Source organism: Dromaius novaehollandiae, chromosome 5 (genome assembly GCF_036370855.1).
Source record: "Dromaius novaehollandiae isolate bDroNov1 chromosome 5, bDroNov1.hap1, whole genome shotgun sequence".
NCBI lineage: Eukaryota > Metazoa > Chordata > Aves > Casuariiformes > Dromaiidae > Dromaius > Dromaius novaehollandiae.
Genome location: NC_088102.1, coordinates 38,632,824 through 38,655,117, shown reverse-complemented (window position 1 = coordinate 38,655,117; position 22,294 = coordinate 38,632,824). Strand labels below are relative to the sequence as shown.

At 43.4% G+C, this 22,294-nt stretch overlaps 1 protein-coding gene and 1 long non-coding RNA gene across 16 annotated transcripts in view; one reads left to right on the top strand and one right to left on the bottom strand.

The window, feature by feature from the left end:
- The window catches only part of LOC135328483 (uncharacterized), a 35,704-nt gene extending 22,103 nt beyond the window's left edge, over positions 1-13,601 (top strand). Inside the window, exon 2 of the long non-coding RNA XR_010389392.1 lies at positions 13,184-13,601. This is a non-coding gene — a long non-coding RNA (uncharacterized LOC135328483). The remainder of the gene's footprint in view (positions 1-13,183) is intronic.
- The window catches only part of RAD51B (RAD51 paralog B), a 411,492-nt gene that overhangs the window by 53,645 nt on the left and 335,553 nt on the right, over positions 1-22,294 (bottom strand). The window contains exon 12 of one of the 15 annotated variants that reach the window (XM_026095722.2): positions 11,671-12,019. The exons of the other annotated variants lie outside the window; for them this stretch is intronic. Within the exon in view, the coding sequence (XP_025951507.1) occupies positions 11,931-12,019 (89 nt within the window). The 3' untranslated portion in view covers positions 11,671-11,930. Of the gene's footprint in view, positions 1-11,670; positions 12,020-22,294 lie in introns of those variants that run through there. 15 annotated transcript variants of the gene reach the window in all.

Below are 22,294 nucleotides of genomic sequence, written 5' to 3'. Positions count from 1 at the left end.
GTTACAGTTCTGAAAGAGAAATATTTTCTATTATGGAAATTTATATCAATACCATGAGGAAAGGGGCACAATATAGTACTCAGATTATAGGACTTCTCAGCAGCCTTTAGCTCTTCTGATCATGAAATGCTGCTGTCTCAGCTGAACAATCTGCTCTAGGTCAACATAAAAGACCTAGATTTGTCTCACATTCCTTCTCTTGAGTCAATCCCAAAGGGTCACGATACACAGAAACACTTCTGCAGTCGCAGAGGCCCACGTGGATCAGTTATCTTCCCCATATCATTAGACATGTATAGATGTGTGAGACACAGCACCCTTGGATGCCAGGAGAGCATTTATGACACCTAACTATACACTGCCTCCACTTCACAAACTGTTAGCACTATTTCCCAGCCATCCGGATTCCTCAGCTCAAATACGAGTTGGAGAAAGAACCTGCTGCTTAGTTGAACACAAGAAAGACAAAGGTGATGCTGGCAGAAGAGGGGAAATTTTAGACAAGCTAGCCATTACCATGCTGCATTGAAAAAATAGACTCTTGTCACAATGCCACAAAACTTCAAGGTCTCTCTGCGTTTATCCCTAACGTAGGTTATGCAAACAACTATGACAGCCAAAATAGCCGATCTAGGCTGTGGTTCTTAAGGAACATGGCTCCATTCTGCTGTCTGAGGCCAAGGATACATGAGCGTCCAAGTGAGGACCTGGACACAGCGTGAGCTGCATCTTTATGACCTCAAGCTTTACTTCTGTAATCACTGCACCTGGGAAGATCTGAGGAGGCTTCAGCTAACCTTCCATGCAACACCTTGCTTATCAAATAACAAGTCACTCTCCACAGCTCAACTGACTCCACAGATTACCTGGTTCAGTTTAAGGCCTTCAGATCATTTCAGGGAGATGAATATAAGAAATCTGACAAGTGAAAGGGATTAACCTTCAGAACTCCCTCAGGAAAAGGGACAACAGCGGCCACAAATTTCAGTGTCTTCAAAAAAACTCCTTTGCATTCCTTTACAGTGCTTTCTAACCAATAATTAATATGGAAAACATGGAGCTGTATACACTCTATTATCCCAAAGGAGAAGGCAGAAGTTTGAATGCGAAGTCAAGCTGATTATTAAAACAGTGTGCTTTATATCAAGGTGATGAGGGCCAAGACAGACAAAACAGAGAAAAATGACCCTTGCTTAACATAATGTTACTCTGTCAAGTTCACAGCCTCTTAATAAGGGACTATAATGATTTCTCAATCATGTTCTCCTGGCAAATATTAACTCCGCACACCCATGCTGTGAATGGAGCTGAAACTAACCTATGCAGCAATTTTCCTTTAGCATCATAAATGGCTTACACAACGCCTACACCAGCCAAAACATCCCTGGTCTGCGCTTCAGTAAAGTAACGAATGTGCAGCTCTGGGAATAGTGTTGGTTAAACTCTGGATGGGAATCAGTAGAGGGAGCACATAACACTGTGGCTTTGAGATTTCTACAGAAATAATGGAAATGGCATCTTCCCTCTCCCCCCTCCCCCCCAATGGAGTAATGGAACAGTAGATAAACTTGCAAAACCACGGCTAAATGTTTAGAACCCACAGGACAAAAATCCTTTGAATGAATCAAGCTATTTTGCTTATAGGCTGGGAAGGAAGAGAGAGACAGAGGGATTGTTATTGTTATTTCTATTTTTAAATACATAGGAGATGCTTAGATACTGTGTTGATAGGGGCCACATAAGCACCAAAAGAAAGAGAGGTAGGAATTATTTCCCATGAGATTTTCATACCTTTATAGTGGTGGTCTGGCCTTCAACCTTTAGCAGCATCTTTTCAAATCAAAACATGTGGAAATGTCTCAAAACTATTTCAAGAACCAATGGAAATACTGCAGTATAAACCATGGTCTTCAGGCCATCTAGAGATAATGATGAGTATCTGGAATTCCCAAGGATTTCCTCTAACATGACTATGTTCATTATCTGCTCCTTGCCCACAATCACACAGTTAATGTTTTTCTTTTAAAGAAAGCTCAAAGAAATTTCTCTGATATTAAAGCATAAAATACAGGCTGACAAGGAAAGAATACTTAGAAGTTTTAAATTGTTTTGAAAATCATAAACTAAGTATATTGTTTAATACTCTGCACCTCAATCTTCCCTCCTGCGAAAGATCTCATTGTTAAATCACATTTACTTACTATATGGACTACTATGTGCCTAATAATTTTTTCTAAAATATTTGAGAAAGAATAAAGAAAAGCACTCTGTATGGGAAAATGGTGTTTTGAGACACCAATGAAAATAAGAAGGGAAATGGGAAATACACAGGTGAGGAATCTAAGGTTGTCTCCATAAAACAGGACATAGAGACTGTTAATATAGGATATACAGAAATCTTGGGTCTCCAGACTTCTTGTCCTATTCTTCATTCTGCTCTTAAATACTGCCCCCATTGCAGCCTTAGCGTACCCATCCTGAGAATGAGCCCTTTAATTGTCCCATCGATTTCATATCGACCAAATCAATTCTGTAAGAAATTTAGCAATGATCTCCCAAGAAAGCAGAAAACATGCTTCTCAGAGGTCCCATGAGCTAAAGCAGTGATCTAAATCACAATTAAGAAGGAAAAAAGGCCCTGAGAAAGAAGCAAAGAGAAGTCAACATAGACATAATCCAAGATAAATCTTTCCAGTTCAGAGAGTCTGAGGGCCTGACAGGATGTCTCCATTGGAGCATGCCTCAGTCATCACTCTGTTAACCATTGAATATAGACTGGTTTTTACAGCTGGAAAATATTAAAATCTTTCTAAGTACTAATTCATTACACTTTACAATCCACCAATAAGACTTTCCTTGATACATTCTCCCCACTGCAAAGAAAAGGCCATAAAGTAGGTATGAGCCCTAGCTAAGAAGAAAACTTGGAATTCCCTTTCTCAGTACTTGACTTTTACCACCAGTTCAGGCCAGCTTCTTTACATGAGACTTGTTAGTCTCATGTGGTTTCATGTTAGTTGCTGGTTAGCAGCGGGACTTGGTTTAAAACACAGCTTTAAACGTAAAAACACAGGGTGCTAAATTCTTGCTTTTGTTTTCCTTCTCCATTTGACTTTTTTTGTTTAAAGCAAGAACCTTCTGCCCCTTCTTGACACAGCTATGATCTATTCAGGAATCTGTGACCACAGATTTGTCACCATATGTGACAAACACAGAAGAATGACATCAAACCAGAAAACAAGGAAGAGCTTGGATTAAGTATTCTGATATGTGTATTCAGAATGCAGCATGGTTAATAGAGATGATCAATGGGCAAATTAGAGAGCATTTAAGGCATTTAACACTGGCTGCTAGAGGGCCACTATCAAAACTGCCTAAGGACTAATGGCGAACAACAGTAAGAAAGCTGCTGTCTATGCAAGATTCTTAAAAACATTTTGCAAACATTAATGAATAAAATCATTCACCAATGGTCACAGCACGTCAATGTAGGCATAGAACAGACCCAGCCTCCTGGTGCTTGAAACCCCGTTCCCAGTCTTACCCATGAAAATAAAAACCAATAGTTATTTCTCTTCATCCCCATGACGCTTTAGTGATTCTGAAAAAATGTGGGTGTGGTGTGTTGCTTCTTCTATTCTTTTCTGAAATGGTTTCACCTAGTAAGTCTCTTACTGCATATGTGAAGAATGATAGACTCATGCCTTCCTTAGCTCTGGGGGAGGAAAAATGAATGCCTCAGCAAAAGATGAATAAATCTGTCTCCTCTTCTTGTTTTGGACCAATTATGCCATAATCAAGCAAACAAGGAAGCCAGCAGTTCCAAAGTGGGTGCTCTGCTTACTCTGCCCGTGAATGGTGTTTGCTCAGTCTGATACTTAACATACCTGACAGTGAAGGAATCAGCAAATCCACATGCAGCAGTCCTAATGCAATTCAAGTTCTGTTCTTTCAGGCTGCTGCATGGGACATTAAGCTTCCCAAACAGTACCAGCTCATTTCTCAAAGATCCTTCTGCTCTTGCATGAGATAGAACTTGATGCTGCTTTTCAGATAGCTAAGAAATCCCAGACCTCAGAATAAGTGATTTCAAATTCCTTTTTCCTCACTCCAAAGTGCAATGATAAGAGGTGAGAGGACTTGCATTGCTTGCTGCCACGTCCAGTCAAACACCTCACTGCTAATCCCTCAGTGACAAGGCAAGGCACCTTGAATTTGAAGCCTCTGTCAGTTTTGGATCCAACCTACTGTCTGGAACGTATGCTAAATTTCTGCAAAAGATGAGGAACCAGAATCCAAAAAGCAAAGCACATTTTTAAGGTACCTGCTCTTGCACCTGAAAGCACCTCTACCCAGAAATCAAGTCTGAGATAGTCTTATCATTTTGTGCATTTTAGTATCTTTCATCCACGGATCTTTCCACTCACATTAACTAGTTGAGCTTTCAAACAACATTTGGGAGTGTATTACTGATCCTCTTTTATGCCTGGACATAAGAAAGTTAAGTGATTTTCAGGTTTTTACAAAATGTCAAAGAACAAAGGTAGGCTGAGGATTCAAGAGTCCCCACCTCCCACCCTGGCACTCCTACTTGAGCCGTTAGCCAAGTGCCATTCAGTACTTCAGTGCTGGTTTAGCCTGTCTGACCCAGTAATAATGACATGGAGAAAGGACTTTTCGTTAGGAATTTGGAGTATTTTCTCATTATAACCAACCAGTATGACCATAAAAAGAGCCCCAATGCAATCGGTGGGCCTATTTCTCACTCCCCCGCTGGCACAGTCTGAAAATGCTGCAGGGGCCACAAGCTCAGGTTCTCAGAGAGAGGGAAGAAAGAATTTGCAAAACCAGATCATGTCCATTGAGTCTGGTATCCTGCCTTCAGCACAGACCAGTGCTTCATGGGTCAGAGGAAAGCAAACAAACACACACCCCCTGCCACCCCCCCACCTCCTGTGCTTGCGCCCTGCTGTGCAGTAACCAGGGAAGCAAGTCTTGCCGTTATTTGCAGCCAGCTTTTCAAGCAGACGAGGACAGCATAGGGATAAACTCTAGTGAGAATCCTATGTCCAGCCTTGCTCTCCAGGCTGAAACTAGAAAATAAGGCAGGACAGCCACCATTACATATCTTAAGGAAGGAGAAGAGCTTTCCTTGCTGGAAAAGACAAAGTGCAAGGAGGGATGAAGCAGACAAACGTAGCCGGGAGCTTCCTTTCAAGAATAGACTGTTACCAGCAAGATGTGTCCCTGTTCCTCTGTTTAATGTCCTCCTCCTACCTCACTAGATACCATTTTTTTAATCAGCTCCGTACTGCCATTCAAATGAGGCAGCTGAATAAGTTGTGAGCAGACAGCAGAGGCCTGGGAGATGTTAGCACACAGAGGGTTAACACGCTTTCCCTCCAGCACTTCAGCTTGGTGCCCAGGGTATTGATTACTGCCCTCAACAATAGCAAGTCATCACGGGGGGGATTTTCTCCTTCCCTCTCACCATCACCCTCGACACCAAAGCTGCAGCTGAGGGGCCTTCTCTGGGAGAAGGCACAGCAGGAATAATCCAGCAAGGTCAGGAGGGAAGGGCAGAGGCCGGAGGGCAGGGAAGGTCAGCGCTAGGCATGCAGAACTTGGAGCTGGCGGAGCAGGCACAAGGTCTGTCTCTGGGTCCTGCAAGCCCCCCGTTAGAAACTTAAGACGCACTTTGGGAGACCCAGGGAAGCGGCTCAGGCTAAGCTGGGGTAACAAACAACAGACAGCGTCTGTCCCAGGGATCCTGGGAGCGAGGGGAGGCGTGGGCTCTGCGCGTTGTACCGACCGATTTGATTGTGTTTTGTTCTATTTGTGACAGCAGAGCCTCAACATGCTTGCGGTTTCTTGTGCAACAAGAAGTTGCATTTAGATAAAGAGAGAAGAGATGCCAGCTGAAGCAGTGCAAGGGAAGTGAAAACATTTTCAAGCTTTTGACCACTACAATGCAAAAACACATCTTTTCCAATACAACTAAAAATCAATGCAAAGCAACAACACATAATTTGCCTGGTCCTCCAAACTCCTCAGTTCTATTCTCAGTGCTGGCAATGATTCACTCAGTCTAATTCCTCTTTCATACATAAGCACACGTCTGAACAGCTCTCCTGAAGTTGATGGAGTTATACCCCTTTAAAACGGTCATAAGAGAATCAGACCCACTGTGTGACTCTAAGTCTCAGTCTCACTGTTCATATAATGCAGATAAAACCAGTAACATACAGCCACTAGGGCTGAAGGTGCACTCCTGTCACTCCTTCATCCAGGAGAGATGCATTGTGAACCTGAGACGGTGCTGGGGGAGCTAGAGGGGCAGAGGGAATCGTACCATCCCATGGCGTACACACGCCAAGGCCTCAGACAAGTGTCACCGACATATTCTTTTCTTCTGTAGTCTGAGGCATGGTACATTTCCTTCTCTGCCACTGGCTTTTCTCTTTCCCTTTCTTTTCTTTTAAACACAAATAACATTGGAATTGCATTTTCACAGCCGTGATTAAATGAGTTCGCACAGGTCAAGTATGTAGTAGATTCATTCTCAATTTCCCCTGCCATCTACTCATTCCATTTGGCTGTTTGTTTGGCCTTGTCACGCATCCTGTCATACAATCCATTTTCTACAATTGCCCGAGACCTTGTTCACGGTGAGACATCGAGGCCTTCGTAACAGTTCTCATACAACCCAGTCATTGCTAATAACTGCACACAAGACAGAGAAAGCACTTAGAATATCATCAGAAAATGATCTTCCTGGTAGAAGAGACCAGACAGAAGAGAAAGTAGGTCTGTTGCACCAGCCCATGCCAATATTCTGTTTCCAGCAAATGTCTACTCATTGAGAAGAAAAAGAAAAGGTTAGTATACCGAGCCAGTTGTAAAATGGCTCTCTCTCTCCTCCTTCAACAGTGCAGCCGAGGATATTCTGTTACATTGAGAACTTTTCTCCTGTAAATTTGAGCCTCTTTTCCTTCCCCAGATGATCTCACTTATCTCACCATGGTTTCTGGCTAGTAGCAGGGAAACAAGAATTTAATTTAGATATGATGTTTGGATCTGGAACCAAACTTTCTTAGAACATAGGGATGTTTAGGTTTGCATCTGTTTTGATTTAACCCATTATTGTGATAAACAAATCCAATACAAAATCTGAATATACATCTTCCTATCCCAAAAGTTAAGAGGTATGAATCTATTGTTTCATCTTTAGCAGAAAGAGAAACAGAAAAAGAATAAACATAAGCAGGGGAGAATAAAAAAGGAAATGTACAGAACATCTTCCTAAGGGCAGTTGCTAAATCTCACAAGAATGAGGTTCTGGTTATAAAGTGTTGATTTCTAGGATGAGAGGCTGGGAAACAAAAACTTCATTCCCAATACAGCCAAGCACGCTGTGATTTCTCTTCATCATTTTTATCATCCACAGAAAGAGAACTTCTCCTTTTTCCTACTTGTGAACAATCAGGCCTGAAATTACCCTTTATCTGTGCAGAGGCAGCCCAAAGAAGCAAGCTGGCTGTTGCCTCTAGACTCTGCGGCTGCACAGGCTGAAAGAGGAAAATGCTCAGCACTAACTTTTCCTCCAAATGTGCACAGGCACTGCTCATTTTGGGCATGAATGGCTTGGGATTTGAAGATATTTGCTGGCATGTTTTTAATCACCATGCTTTTTAATTACTTCTCTGCATGATGGATGAGTTTTTTTGTTGAAATGAGGTCACGGTGTTTTACCTTTTCCTTCCCTGCTGGGACTATTTGCTGTGTCAATTTGTGTAGCTTAGAAAAATATATGCACATCCTCTGAGCTGGGGCCTAGCATCACAAAGCATTACCGATTTTGGCTCCATCCACTTGGCAGTTATTGAGACTCAAAAGTCGAAGGGTGCTGCCATGGGACATTGAGTGCCCTCTGCTGTGCCCAGAAGGAATCACTCCAGACACGCTCTGCTGGGCCTCAGGGGACATGGGGTAGTGTCACTCCTCAAAAGCATGGGGAAAATGAAGTGCCTCACCGTGACCCACATCTCAGTCCTCTCACAGGCATTAAGCCATCCCACAGTAGATCGTAACAGGGACCCTGGGCTCTTCCCTCCTGTGCAACTTCAGGGTCAGAAAACCACTCTGGCCCTCAGCCCCAGGGAAGTGCCACGATACAAGCACGCTATTGTAATTTCTGTCATTCCAGCCACCCTCTTTGGAGCAGCTCTAGATGTGCACTCAAAGGTGGACTTAACAACCTCCTCCTCCTCTTGTTCTCCTTGCCATCCTCTGCACAAATAACTCTGCTCTTTCAATAGCAGTTCAAGTAAAAAGAAGAATTTCAAGAGAGGGAGGACGCTACTGATACGCACACAGGCCAAAAAGTATCTGCCAAGCTGCAGAGCCTTGAGCCAGCTGGCCTGGGCAGGGTGGGGAGGGAAGGAGTCCTGTGTCAGTGCTCTGCCCAAATTTGATCTGAGAGAAAAAAGTCTTTAACATGACAACACAGGGCACCACCTCCCGTTTCTACATAAGCAATGCTACTGCCCAGCTTTGATCAGGGCCCTGGCTGGAATGTGCAAGGTTCAATGTATGTTTAGACTTCAGTTACTCAGTCTCTTAAGCCAGTCCTGAAAGAAAAGAAAAATACAGGCACATCCATTTGCACCATACATTGCTTTCCACTGAGTCTGAACTTGACAGCCATTTAATGGCCTCCCACAAACATAGTCTGCTCTCTTGTACCTGACCTTGGCTGTAAACCCCAGTGTCGTTGTTACCTACATTAGAGCTTTCTGAGTCTGGACTCTCGCCATCTGAGCAGGAGGACTGGTTACAGACACCTCTAACAGCACTGAGTGAGGGTCTCTGATTACATCCCAGAGACCCAACAGCTGATCAAGCCCCTTGGAGTCAGGAGAAGAGACGGGAAATGAGCAGGACCACTGCAGTAACAACACTTGTTTAGATGTTTGTTCAGACCCCAAACCTCTCTAACTCCAAAATAACATGGTGAAGACATCTGATAAAAAAGTAGGACTTTGGAACCACTGGTAATTTAACTCACTTCCTTGCCAACCATTAATGAGATATTCATTCCCCTTGGAGGGCTCTCCCCGAAGTCTCCGATCATACCCCAACACGCAGACTGTTCCACAGCTGGGAGCACTCTGCGTCTGCACCCCCGTCCCTTCCTTTTCAGGAATTACAGCCTGGAGAGGTCAGGTGCTCCAACCACCCTAAATGAAGCCCGGGCAGATAGTCCTAAATTATTAATGGCTTTAAATACTAAGTGCACTCCAGAACCAATTCAGCCTGCAGCACACAGGCTGTGCATCAACAAGGTCCCAAAGGAGTTGCAGAAAAAGTCCCACTAAGGACTGTGAAGCAGTGATTCTGTTTGCACAGACATATTTGTCTCCCCCATTGACAAAGAATCCTGACAGTCATGGATCCATGTGTTTGTGAGCACATTCACCTTCTTCTTGCCTTTTCAGATACTCCCTATCTCTGTGAGAGACATAACTGTCCCAACTAAAAACTCCATTTTATTCACATCCAAGAAGGTAGTCTTGCAACCTGGAAGAAGACTGACACCCTTCTGTCACACAACAAGAGCATCATACCTCCACATCTACAATTTGGCTTGAGTAAGGACTCTTAATTCTGTCACTGGAAATACTGGAATTCATTCATATAGCTCTGCTATGCACAGCTTGATATTTATCTTTAACCACATCCCTTTAAAACTAACCTTACTGACAGCTTACTTCTGTAAGCTTCCATTTTGCTATCCATTTAGTTTTATCTCCTATGACTGTGATGGCTCCCACCTCTGACTGCTCTGGCTACAGACCTCTGGCACAAATGGGCTACAGATAACAATACTGACTGTGGCAGGCAGCCAGAGTCTGGATGCTCTGTTAAGTATTTGTTGTTTTCATGCAGTTTTAATTTTGTTTCAAGAGGAACCGATGCTGATTTTTGCTCCTGTTTCAGCATTTGGCAGAAGCACATAATTCTGCATTTTGTAGGAAACAGGAAGAAAGTTTTAACTTCAACTGCTTAGGACACACATACACAAACACACCCACGGTGTGCATGCTACTCCTCCTGTTTATTTCCTCCACATCTCATTTTTTCTGTTCTCTTTCTCTTTACTTTTCTGGGAATGTATCTCTTTGATTTCTGCTCCTCTCTCTCCCACAACCATAGGCATGCACTGATTTGTTATTGTTAGGTCACTTGTGATTACAGGTCTGGATACACTAGTTTATTGTAGGGTTGTCCCTGGCTTGACAGGCTGTTTGCTGCTCTGTTATCACAGAGCTAAGCCTGGTTCACTTATTCCATCTCTCTCTCTCACACACATGCGCAAACCACCACAACATACTTATTTTAAATTGGCAAGCACAAAAATTGACTTAGATTTTGCAAACAGTCTGAAAGGAGACGGGGGAAAGGGGGTTATGGGCCCTGGAAATGGCAGCCTCCCTGCTCACCCTGACTTGTCTGAGTGTTTGCCATTTTTTTCTACAGTACTGGAGGAAAAAGTTTCAAGTGCTGTAAAAGCTGCATGTCCATTTGCTTTGCTTGGCTGCAGAAGCCCAGGCACAGCGTATTCATCTGGAAAGCTGTTAACTGGGGTTGGGGAAAACCACCGGTCCCTTTTGGCTGTACAGATATTGGCAATTGCCATTACAAGCCAGATTTGTCCCCCTAGGGGGGCCAAAGAATTGAAAATCTCTCAAAATTATTATTGATGTGTTTACACTTACCAAATGTAACAGGAAAAAAAAAAAGAAATGTGTTTAGTACCCCTTCCAAAAAGAGGGGGATTTCAAAAGCAAACCCACACCTACCCTCACAGCAGACAGAATTTCTGGTCTATTTTGAAAAGTCCTATGTATCCCCTGCTTGCATTCCTCCTCCTCCTCCTTCCCCTCCCCCTAAAAAATTAAGACAAACTTCTGGGCATAGCTTAAAAGCCACAAAACTTCCTCCATGTGTGTACTCTCCAGCTCTACTGCAGATATTTGGAGTTACATAAAACCGGGCAGTTAGTGATCCTGGCAGCTGAAAAATTACAAAGTTCAGGGGCTGAGGTGGGCGTGGGCCAAGCTGAAGTTTTCCAGAGCGCCTTACCAGATGGGCTAGGGGAAAAATCCTTCTCTCTCGAGGCCCAGAAAGGTGGAGTTAGGAGCTCTGAACCCGAAACAAATTTCAGGGAATGTTCTCCATTTCCTATTCCCTCTGAAGACTGTTTGGCAAAGCTGGTTACCAGTGATGGTTTGGACCTTAAAAAGCAATGAATGGGCCCTTCTACATGTGGCAATGCAATGTTTTTACAGTGTCACCATGGGGACACTGTGGCGACTGATGCGCTCCAGTCATCTGCCATTAGCCAGCAGCAGCGCAAGCTTCTCCCTTATGACCCAGCAACATGCTTCCATTTCCATCTGGAAGGTCGATGCCGACAGAGGAGATCAAAGTGCATCATGTGATAAGCTGCCCCAGCTACCAAACGTGCTCCAAGTCAGCACATTCACAACAGAAGATGGTTTTGTGTTAGAGCGTTTGTTTACTGGTGTGATGCTAAACATACCTGTTGCATTTAAAATTAAATCAGCCAAAAGCTGACTCCTAGGATGGACTTAAAAACATTCAGGTAGGAATGGCCATCCTTCTTCTCACCTACTCCAAGTGCTCAGCAGTGTGTTAGTTAGCACGTGTTGTAACACACCAGGATTTTTCAGTGTGAGTAGTCCCAGCTGGGTTTTAAAATAACCAGGCTAGTCAGGCTTAATTTTCTAGCTGTGGACAGTGTTTTAGAACATGTTTACAAATGTGACTATCTTTGAGCACACTGAGGAGGAAATAGTGTGCAACCATGTCCTGGTTAATTAATACTGGAATTCTGTGTCCAGTTTTCAGCTGTACACTCCAAGAAAGATATTGACAAACTGCAGCAAAGTCCAGCGGAAGGCCCCTAAAATGGTTAAGGGCTGGAGCACATGACCTATGAAGAGAAGCAGAAGAGAAGGCTGAGGTACAAGACTTCAGATAAGACGACAGAATAAGATTAGAATTTGATTTTTTTTAATGAAAATGCTGATAAATAAGCCAAAATTAAAGATTTTACATCCGTAGATAATTTGTCCACTAGGATCTGGAATAACTCATTTCACATAACCAAAAACTAGCCATCTGATTTTTGATTATCATCACTAGCTGAGGTGGAAACTGGCCCAATGAACTGAAAAGGAGACACCATATATGTCACGGTACCAAATACTAAAAGCAGCTGATTCACTTGGTCTTAAGGATGGAAGTTTGTTTTAAAGACCGAATTTTCTGCACAGTGTCATCACTCCCTCGTGAAATAGGCATGGGAAGGTCCAGTCTGTTTACCTATTTCTTTTGAACACACAAAAGACTTAAAACTTCTTTAACTCAGTATGGAATCAGTCATCTAACTAAATAAAGTAACTACTTATGTGCTATGTGGTCTTGGTTAAGTTACTTAAAAGCTTACCACTTGCGATTATGGTCCTACGGCAGTCTAAATTAAACTAACTGTTGGCTTATGTGGTCCAACCCTGGCCAAGCATTCCCATTCCTCCCTTACACCCAACATATTGCTCATTAGACCATGCACCAAGCTGCTTCACTGAACTGGGTCAACAGAAAACTCACTTAACAAAAAATAGATAATGTATCCTTTCGTACAAACCAGGATCACAATCACGACTAGAGATATTTATAAGAGGGTAATGTTTTAACACGTAACTCCACTTTCCCATTTCATTTTAGTTGCAAACTTCCTCCTCTTTTTTTTTGTGGTGAGAAGGGGAAGTTTTGGAAAATTCAGTAAAATGCTTATTTTCACATACAAAACATAATTTGAACATGTTTTTTCTGTTACTTTCAGGTCAACTTCCTTAGGAAAAAGTTGAAGAGAAAACTAATGAAATTTAGTGAATACTTGCTGGAAAATGTTTGCTTTATAATGAAAACACAGGCATGCCTTGACAATATTCAGAATGGGAGGGAGAAAGCATTTCGGGTACTTTTTATATCTTACAGACTTATGTAACTTGATTGTTATTTAGATGTCATTAAGCTACATAAAAGATGAAATGCACCAAATAAAAATGATAATATGCCCTATTTTTTTCTCTAGCACAGCCTGTGGCATAGATGGTTGTGACCACTGTAAGACCCTCAGTCTGGCAAGCAGCTACGGCACCTGGAAGCAGCAAGATCCGGCTGGATCAAAGCACACTCTCTCTGTGCTGGAGCCCCCCTGTAGACTCCACTGATCTGCACAATTCATTTTTTTTCCTCTGTCTGGGATCTGGTAATCACCTCCTGCAACCTACTGCTCTCCCAACTAGTGTTTTCTCTGGGATCTGTGTTGGCCTGGCTAATGCTTTTAGCTGTACGGAGATGAAAAGAAGGTAAGGAAAAATGAAGAAAAAGACCCTGCAGATGAAAGTCTGAGGCAGTGTTTTTCTTTCCAAAGTGCTGCTACATTCCCATAAGCTTGTGGTTTCCTGCATTCTGCTAGAGGGCTTTTTTTTTTTTTTTTTTTTTTTTTTTTTAATCCTTCTGGTGATATCTGAAGAAGGAAAATGTCCAGCACTAACAGGAGGCCTTTTGTTCTCTTCGTTTCTAAGTGGACTTTAACCCAGTTACTACAGACTGAGTCACTGTAGAAACAAATAAAATAAAAGCTCTCTGTTTTGTCCCTCTGGACAGGTCAGGGACATGTTAAGTTCTGTTCTCCCCATCCTGCTTTCTGGCATTACATTGTAATAATAAGGAACGTAGTTTATGGCTGTTCTTTTTCTGTATGTCCTGGCAACCCCCACAGAGTTGATATTTCAATAGAGAAGCATTTCATTAACAAAATTAATGCACTAGGGGTGTATCATTGGGTAATCAGATGAAATTAAACCAAAGAAAGGCTTGCTATCAGGGACCAGTAAGATCTAGGTAAGTATGGCGCATAAATAGGTGCATGTCTGGGCTATTTTGGTACCTCCTCAGCTCTCAAATCTCTTAGCGATTCACAGCAAACTTCTGCTTGTCTCTGAATATGACTGTAAGATTCCTCTGCTATCAGGCTGAATTTTAAACTGAGTCCAAGGGTTGAATTATGGCCATTCCTTGCAGTTCTGTTTGGTGTGACATGTTATATCCTGTCACCATGCACCCATTTTAGGATAAATCATTATCTATTTAGAACCCAAACATCTAAATTAAAATAGATCTTTAAAAAAATAAGCATGCTATACATGGCTCTGCCTTTCCCTAGGGCTTACTGATCTCTGGAGGCTCTGGAAGATTTGTGCCCGATAGGACTCAAACTTGCTCCTCCTCTTTTCCTCCTCCTCTCACCGCCCTCCCTTTCCAAAAAGTCTTTTTAACTCTTTAGTGTTCCCTTATCTCTGAACTCTCAGCACTGGCAAAACAGCTGTCTGCTGTAGCTGAGGAGCGTAGAACTAAACTATAGACTTGTCTTTGCCACCCTTTTGTACCCTCTCCAAGAACTGGTTACTAGGTTGATTATCTAAAGCCATTGTATTGCATTCCTGTTGTATTCCTCCTTGTTCTTCCCTTGCTTGTAAGTCAGTAAGAGCTCCACATGTGGCTGGTTTTGTTCTGGGTGTGGGAGAGCTGAGAGCTTGGAGCCAGGACTATACCAATCCCAGAGCTGATGTGCAGTCAGGACTGCGCTCAACTCCCTGCTGGGCCTCCTGCAGCTCCCCCTTCTCTCTCCCATTGCCCAGCAAACCTGTCATGCTACAGCCATGGCACTCTGTGCTTGGCACAAGTGGTGCATGCTCTGGCACCTACTCTGCATTATGCCAAAAGACTTGTCCTAGCTGCTGAGGATTGCTGGAGAATAGAAGTACTTCGGCTGTGCCTCCTTCTCCTGGTTTAATTTCTTGTGCTGACTGTGGGATTCCTCCACTCTGAAGCAGCCCAGAAATTGGTTGGTTCACCCCTTTCCCCTGCCAGAGTAGCTAAGGGTAAAGGGCTTGCACAACAGATGAAAAGTGAATATGAACTATTACTGCTCTTCCTATTGTTAACATTCTGCGTTCTGTCTGAAGGAGCCTGTCTACCCAAGCTACAGTATGAACTGGGAAAAATCAAGTCTACTAGTGAACAAAGGTGGCTAAAATGCTCCATGATCTTGGGGCTACTCAGCATCACTATTCTTACCTAACTTCTCCTTTGGTATATTCTGTAACGGCCACAAGGGACCAAATACACAATCCAGGTTTGGCATAGTATGGGAGCATAGCTAGCTCCATTTCTCTTTCCTTGCTATGGTACCAGGAAGGGACACATAGTATCCTTGCTGATACAGGATCCTGCTTCCACTGGGATGATCCCACATCACTTGGGCCATTAGAAAAGACGCAAAAGAAATTCCATCTTAACTAGAGATCTGGATGGATTTCAGAACCTGTCAGAGCAAGTAAGGCAGCAAAATATTCTGAAATTCAGATGGCAGATTCTTTCAGACAGTTTCCAAGCAAATTTATGTTCATTTCTTGGCTGCATCCAGCTTTAAAAAGAGATTAGAACACTGAACATGGGGAGAAATTTGTGACCAGTAGAAGCAAAACATCTGTGCTTTTGCTGGAGACAACTGAACTCCAGATGTTGTCAACATCATATAATTCGAAAAGTGCCAGTCTCTGTGGGTTGCCCTGAGAAAGGTCATAACACTGAACTCTTGGTGACTGCGTGGCTTGTACTGGAAAATCCTCTCACAGATGTGCAGCGCATGCTGAAGAAAGAGTTCTTTAAATGAGTTTGATGCAATTTGTTCTGTTATCAGATTAGGCAGAGGGGAAAGAGAGATCACAAAGAGATGTCCTACTTCAAAACAAACTTGTCTCATAAGTCCTGCATTAGTTCTTCTTCTGCTCATTCCTCTTGATACCTGTTGAACATGTTTCCTAATATAGGATGCTACCTCAAGCTGCAGCTAAGGTAATCAAATATCCTTACATCAGTGCAGTGGGTTTACAGGAATGGCATTTGTTAATTTAGATATAATTTACAGATCAGCAGTCAATGATGATATTGACTTCATGTTACTCTGGAGGACATTTTGCTACTGACAGAAGTACTAACCTCAGTTCACACTAAAGCATGCCTTGTGCCAGCAAGCCACATAGACAAAAGGAAATATTTTAAGCTGCTTTCAGCACAGAGTTCTTTTTTACTTTTGGGCACTAACAACTGGACTCTTTGGTTTCAGCATCACTTCTTTTGCCTTTTAATTTTTGAGTCCCTGATGCTAATACCATGCTGACCATCAATTTTAGAAGCACGGTAATCCTCTTATCACATGTCTTCCACTTCCCTTCTCTGTCTCACACACAGAGCCTGCAGGCCGTGTTTGTGCATGTGACACAGTGAGGGGAAGTAGAGGACGCATGATCTGAAGGTTATAGGGAGGCTACGTGCATCTCGTCTGGGAGGCAATGGTATCGCACAAATGAACGCAGTGTATGTTTGTATGACGTGGAGGCACATGACTGCATACCCCTGCATAGCTCTATGAAGATGTCAGAGGAACTTAATTTCTTTTGTAGAAAGCTGTTCTCCCTGCCAGAAATGCTTTTTTTGTCACAACTCTGCTACCGCATTGGAACATTTAAAGATTCTGAGTGAAATCTGTTTTTTGGCACTGTAAATAATATGAAGGCCTAAGAATTTTGTACATACTATCTGATATGAAGTCAAAATGTGCAGCAGTGAGATGCAGGGCACATTATACACCAAGCTGATTAGAAAATGGGTTTAAGCAATAGACTAATATAACTTGCATCCATTTGCCATTCAGTAAGGGATGCACAAAAGAGTCTGTCACTTAATTCAGTAGGGTGTTCTGTGGGTCTGCCTGGGAACGTACTTATTTACAAAAGGGCAGATTATGGCTTTCGAGCCATAATGAATGCAGCAGGCTTAAATACGAGTGTGTATAGGAATTGTTCTATTTTATAACTTGTTAGTTGCTCCTTCTGGTACGCTCCAACTACCAGTGGCCTCTTGCTCAGAAGTTAAGCTAATCTGCACACCCACTGAACTTCCTTGCTTCATCGCTATCACTAACAGCTGTTTTTTGCCTATTTGCACCTAATGCACAACTTGAGGTACCTTTTTATTTTTGTAACTAGTGAAATAAGTTCATGACAAATTGTGCCAGCTGCTTACACCAGGCTGCACCGCCTAAATTTAGTACATGGTATGCTCAGATACAAAGTTTAAAAAGATTTTGCATCAGCAAACAAATCATAAATAATCTAGAAAACAATTTGAGCGGAGGAATGAATTTCTGCTAAGACATTTGACAGTGGATTCATTGACTTCCAGCTGATCAGGCAGACTTTCAGCTACTTGTTGGTTTTATTCTCACGTGATCTGAAGAGATTTGGATAGTGCATTTTAAACTGATTGGTTGTTTTCTCAGTCTCTACATAGGGGTCGGGACAAGGGGAGTATCTTTCTTGCTAATGTTAGCTAGACAATGGCAGCTTAACTGTAAAGCCCCCTAAAAGAGAATAAGCCTATTGTGTGCCCAGTGTGTTTCCCACATTTCAAAGGCCACTAAGTAGCACCAGCATCTTTGCCTCTGGGTTACTGAGAAGACAGACTCTTATGCTTATTAAATGATGGCTTTCCCCTAATGATTTGAAACAAAAGAGGCACACACATACAAAGCCAGAGATGTGCACATTTAAGGCTTCTCCTGCCAGAAGGTCAAACACATGAAAAGACACAACAAAAAGTATGGCCCTGAGATACCAGAGTAGACCCACTTGCCCATCTCTCCCACCCCAGCCCACTCCCTTTTCCACTGCGAGAGCCCCCGATTCCAGCACAATTAAGCACGGCACCAATGGCATTTCTGCTGCCTCTCCTTCCACTTGGCTTCACCGCTGAGAAAGCAGCTTGTTCGGCGGGGAGGCGGGCGCTGCTGCCTGAATGGGCTCTGCAGCATTCATTACCTCGCGCCTAATTACATGGCCGGCATACTGTTGTTGTTGTGGGAACATTGCATCACATTAATCAGCAAGGGGATGTGCCCAGATGAAAGGGGCCCCTTGTGTCTGCTCTCTGCTGTGGAAAATGGGCAGGAGGGTGGGGGAAGAAGCAGGGTATTTATCACGTCCCAGTGGAAGGCAGGCACAGCGGGTGCACCCAGGCCTGGCCCTGCCGCCATGTTCCCAGGCTGGCTCTCAGGCCCCCTCGTAGCAAACCTGCTTTCTGTCTTCCGGCAAGGTGACAGATTGACAGCTTCAGGGTCTGCAGTCCCTTATCGCAGCGCAGGTACGAGCAAGGGCAGCAATGTGGCACGCTGCTCAGTTGCTCCAGGAGCGAGTGGGAGCTAATCCCCAGCCCCTTCTGCCCTCTCGCCTCCCTGATCAGAGACTGGATCACCTATTTAAGACGAGCTGCGATTCGGCTTTTGGTGATGCTGCAGTCTGGCCACTGGGATTCACAGGAAGCAACTGCGCCTTGAAACACCCCCTTTTTTCCAATGGTCTCTGGGTCAAATTTTTAATAATAGCTGTGACTGGCTTCATGGATCAGGGGCAAGCCAGTACCCAGAAGCAAAAGCTTCATTTCTCAAAGCCTGCTGGTGAGGACTCCTGTTCACCCATGTAGTATAATTTTTAAATGGACTCTCGAAATCTGAGAAGAGATCTCATTTCCTCCTATCTTTGTCCCATTTGCAGGGCTTTTAAAAGGCTTTGTGAGGCTTTGCATAGATGCGCCTGTGTGTGTTGGGGCTGGAGGGGGGAGGGTCAAGGCATCTACACTGTGGCTATTTGGCACCCTGCAAAATACTGGGCCTGACTGGAATACCAAATGACAGTCCTTGGCTGAGCTGCTTATTGCTGTGAGATGCAACAGAAGTGCTCTAGAGCGAATATGGAAGTGTAACAGAAAAATAAAGATATTACAAATGCAGTTCTTTCCTTCCATTAGGCTCTGCCATTCACTTCTGATTCATCCAATTCAGAACAGCCCTCTAAAATCCTCCAAGGACTGGCACCAGCTCCTGCTCAAGTCTCTTCTCCTGTTTCACATCCTGCAGGTCTTCTGTCCATCACAGCTTTTCTACACTTGAACTGTGCATCAGGTTAACTTGTACTGCTTTGAATATAAGTGACTTGCCTTCAAACCGCATTGTTTTTGCAATACATCTTGCTTATTAACGCAGGCTATTAGAACAACTTTGGAAGCAGATTTACTGAGATATAGATAAGTTATCCGCCAAAAGCAGGGTGAATGCCAGTTCCTCCTGCAGTGACTGTTGCCAGGTCCTCCCATTGGTATCCCATGCTGTTTTGCTGACAGTTGGGCTAGCCTGTTTTTCTACGTGCCACCTGTTGTGCAGGAGTCACCCTGACCCAGTGCCACCTTTCCACTCAAATACTGTTGCTGAGCCAGGTGGTGTTCTTTGGATCTTAGCACACAGGGAGCATCGCTTGTGTGATACTGGACAGTCCTGTGCTAAGAAACTTGACTTCATTGCCCTCTGGCAAGAGGATTATATACAACAGGGCCCATCAAAGTGTTTTGGGGAACCTGCACTCTAGGTTACAAGTGGCAACCAAACTGAAGAAGGGCTAACTTCCAGTTAATTTTCTTGTATATAATATAAAGCAAGGGTATGGAGCAGAAAGAAGCATTTTACATAGCTCAGTTCTAAATATCATCTCGCCCTCCTGGGCTTTTAATCCCTACAAAGTTGCTCTGGTTTACCTCTGCTTCCTGATCTCTGGGAATGAGAAGAACAAATGTCCACTGTGATATGGAGGATGTTTAAATTCAGCATGGGGACTGCATGATGAAGCAGCTCTCTCAGTACTGCCCACAGCACAAATCCTGGTTCATTTTCCCTCTTGTTCCAGTGCTAGAGATCCATCCCAGCAAAGAGCATCTCAGCTCAGCTACTGGATTTGCCAGTTGCCTTTTGAACAGAATCCTGTCTCTGTCTTTTGAGCAACACACATCCTCCAAATAAGTAATTCCAAGAGGTGCATACACACTTGCTAGCTCTCTCTGATGCTCAATCTTTGGTTACACACAGCCCCCTTGGTACTTTATTAACCTTTCCCTCAAGCTGCCATGACAGCGATGCTCTAGCCATGTCCTTCCCACAGAGGCCCAGGAAGCATTCTGCCATGTCCAGGCTCACTAAAGGCTGGGAAAAGCCTATGGGAATGAAACTCCAAACCACGCAAAGCACTGCTTTATCCCTGGTGGCATTAAGGTTACTATCTGAATAATTACTTACTGTCCTTTTTTTTTGATCTCACCTTTCTCTAAAAAGAATGGGACACTTTGAACTGCAATCACTGCAACAGATCCAGTGCTAAACACTGTAATCCAGTGTTTACACTGGAGGTAAAAAAAGGGAACTCTAGTCTCTATTTCACTCGACAGATAAAGAGACAAAAGCACAAAGAAAAGGTCCTGCATTACGATACAGGTGAGAAGACAACAGGGAGATGTTTCAGATTTCATAATTACTGCTAATGAGGTTAATCAGAGGTCAGCTAATCCTGAGGGAGAATATGGTGGCTCTGGCACCTTTGAAATACAGGCATGTTATGCAGCCCTCTGTCCCTAATGCCTCTTCTCTCCTGGGACATCCACTTCCCTCCAGCAGGTCTCTCAAATAATTCCTTTCCTCACCGGGCCACCCCAGCAATTGGCAACGGAGATTCGTACCCCTACAAAGGAAGTGGCAACCTGCACCCCAAAGCAAAGCCGTGCCAGCACTAGCTCCTGACTGCAGAGCAGAAACCTGCATGCACACTGCAGTTTGTTTTGGAAAGTGGTTTTCAACTTGTATTTTAGCACCACTGCCAGTTATTCCAGGTCCAGAGCTCCGTTTTGGCCCATGAGCCAGGGCTACTGGCAGGACCAAAAGCGGATGTGCCAAATGAAGAGCTTTAGGAAGAGGTTAGAGGAAAAATCTGCTCGGTTTCCATCTCTTCCTCTTTTTCATATGCCCCTCTCACCCCCACACTAATGGTGGCAATGCAAGACACTCCTGCAGCAACCTTTGCGCATTAAGCACTGTGCAAATCACAGTGTTTATTCCATATTTTGGGACGGCACTTTGAAATGGGTCAAATCCACAGAAACCAGAAAGGTGACAGTACAAAACAATAGGGATCATGGGAATTTCTTGTTTGGCACAGAATTTCAATGCTTCTGAAGAGGAAAATCAACACTGCAAACATTCCCCCCTCCCAGGAGAGGGAAGGGGAACTGGGCAGCTTGGCTGCTCCACCCAAAACTCTCCAGCCCTGAAATGGAAGTATTTCCCTCCAAAGGTCTATGGGAAAGTCCCGCAGAGGCACATCTGCAAAGCTCATAGCAAATGCCAAACACAGATAAGTTCTGTTTCACCATCTTACCCTGACTCTTTAGGTGGCAGCTTTCTTTTAACATCTTGCAGTTTCTTTCTCACCTGGAAACACCATCTCTGGCTTTTCTTTCTCATTGTATTGGTGTCTGGTTTCTAAAGCACTGTTAACTGAGCACCTCTTGTCTCCCCTGCCTCTACACCTCTGTTTACTCTCTTTTGCATATTATATTATTAAAAAAAAAGAAAACTTCAACTGCATGGAAAAAGGAGCAGAATCATTTGATAGTAACTCTGGTATTAGTGCATACCTCTCACTAGTACCAAAGGTGAGAGGAATTTTAGTAATTCAATAGATAGATAAGATAGGAGAGGTCATTTGATTTAGTATTTGGCTGTATCATGTTTCTGAAATGCAGTATAGCTAAAAAAATGTTACAGGTTATGTGTAAAGTTTCATTACTTTTTCTACGGCTATGTGCTCATTCCAGGTGCAATTATCATATTTTTTAACCCTTTACTGTAAATCACTCTGAAAAAGGAAACTTTCATCCTACAGTTCAGCAGTGATTTTTAAGTGAGTAATTTCCCTCCTTCCACATCCACACACTAACACCAACGGTGCTCATAAGGAAATCCCAACAGTCAGACTGTTATTCAGTCCATTTCTGCATTTCTAAGCTTCATCGACCTTTCTTTTGTCAGATAAAAGCTTCCCATCTCTTTAAGCCCTTCATTCTTGCAATAGTCCCACAGAAAAGTTGACATCCTTGGCAAGCAGAGTGAAAAACAGCTTGTCCATCCTTCCCAATAGACCAGGCTGGGGTTGTTTTAGCCTGTTTAAATCTCTCCCCTATTTATATGCTAATGTTCTGC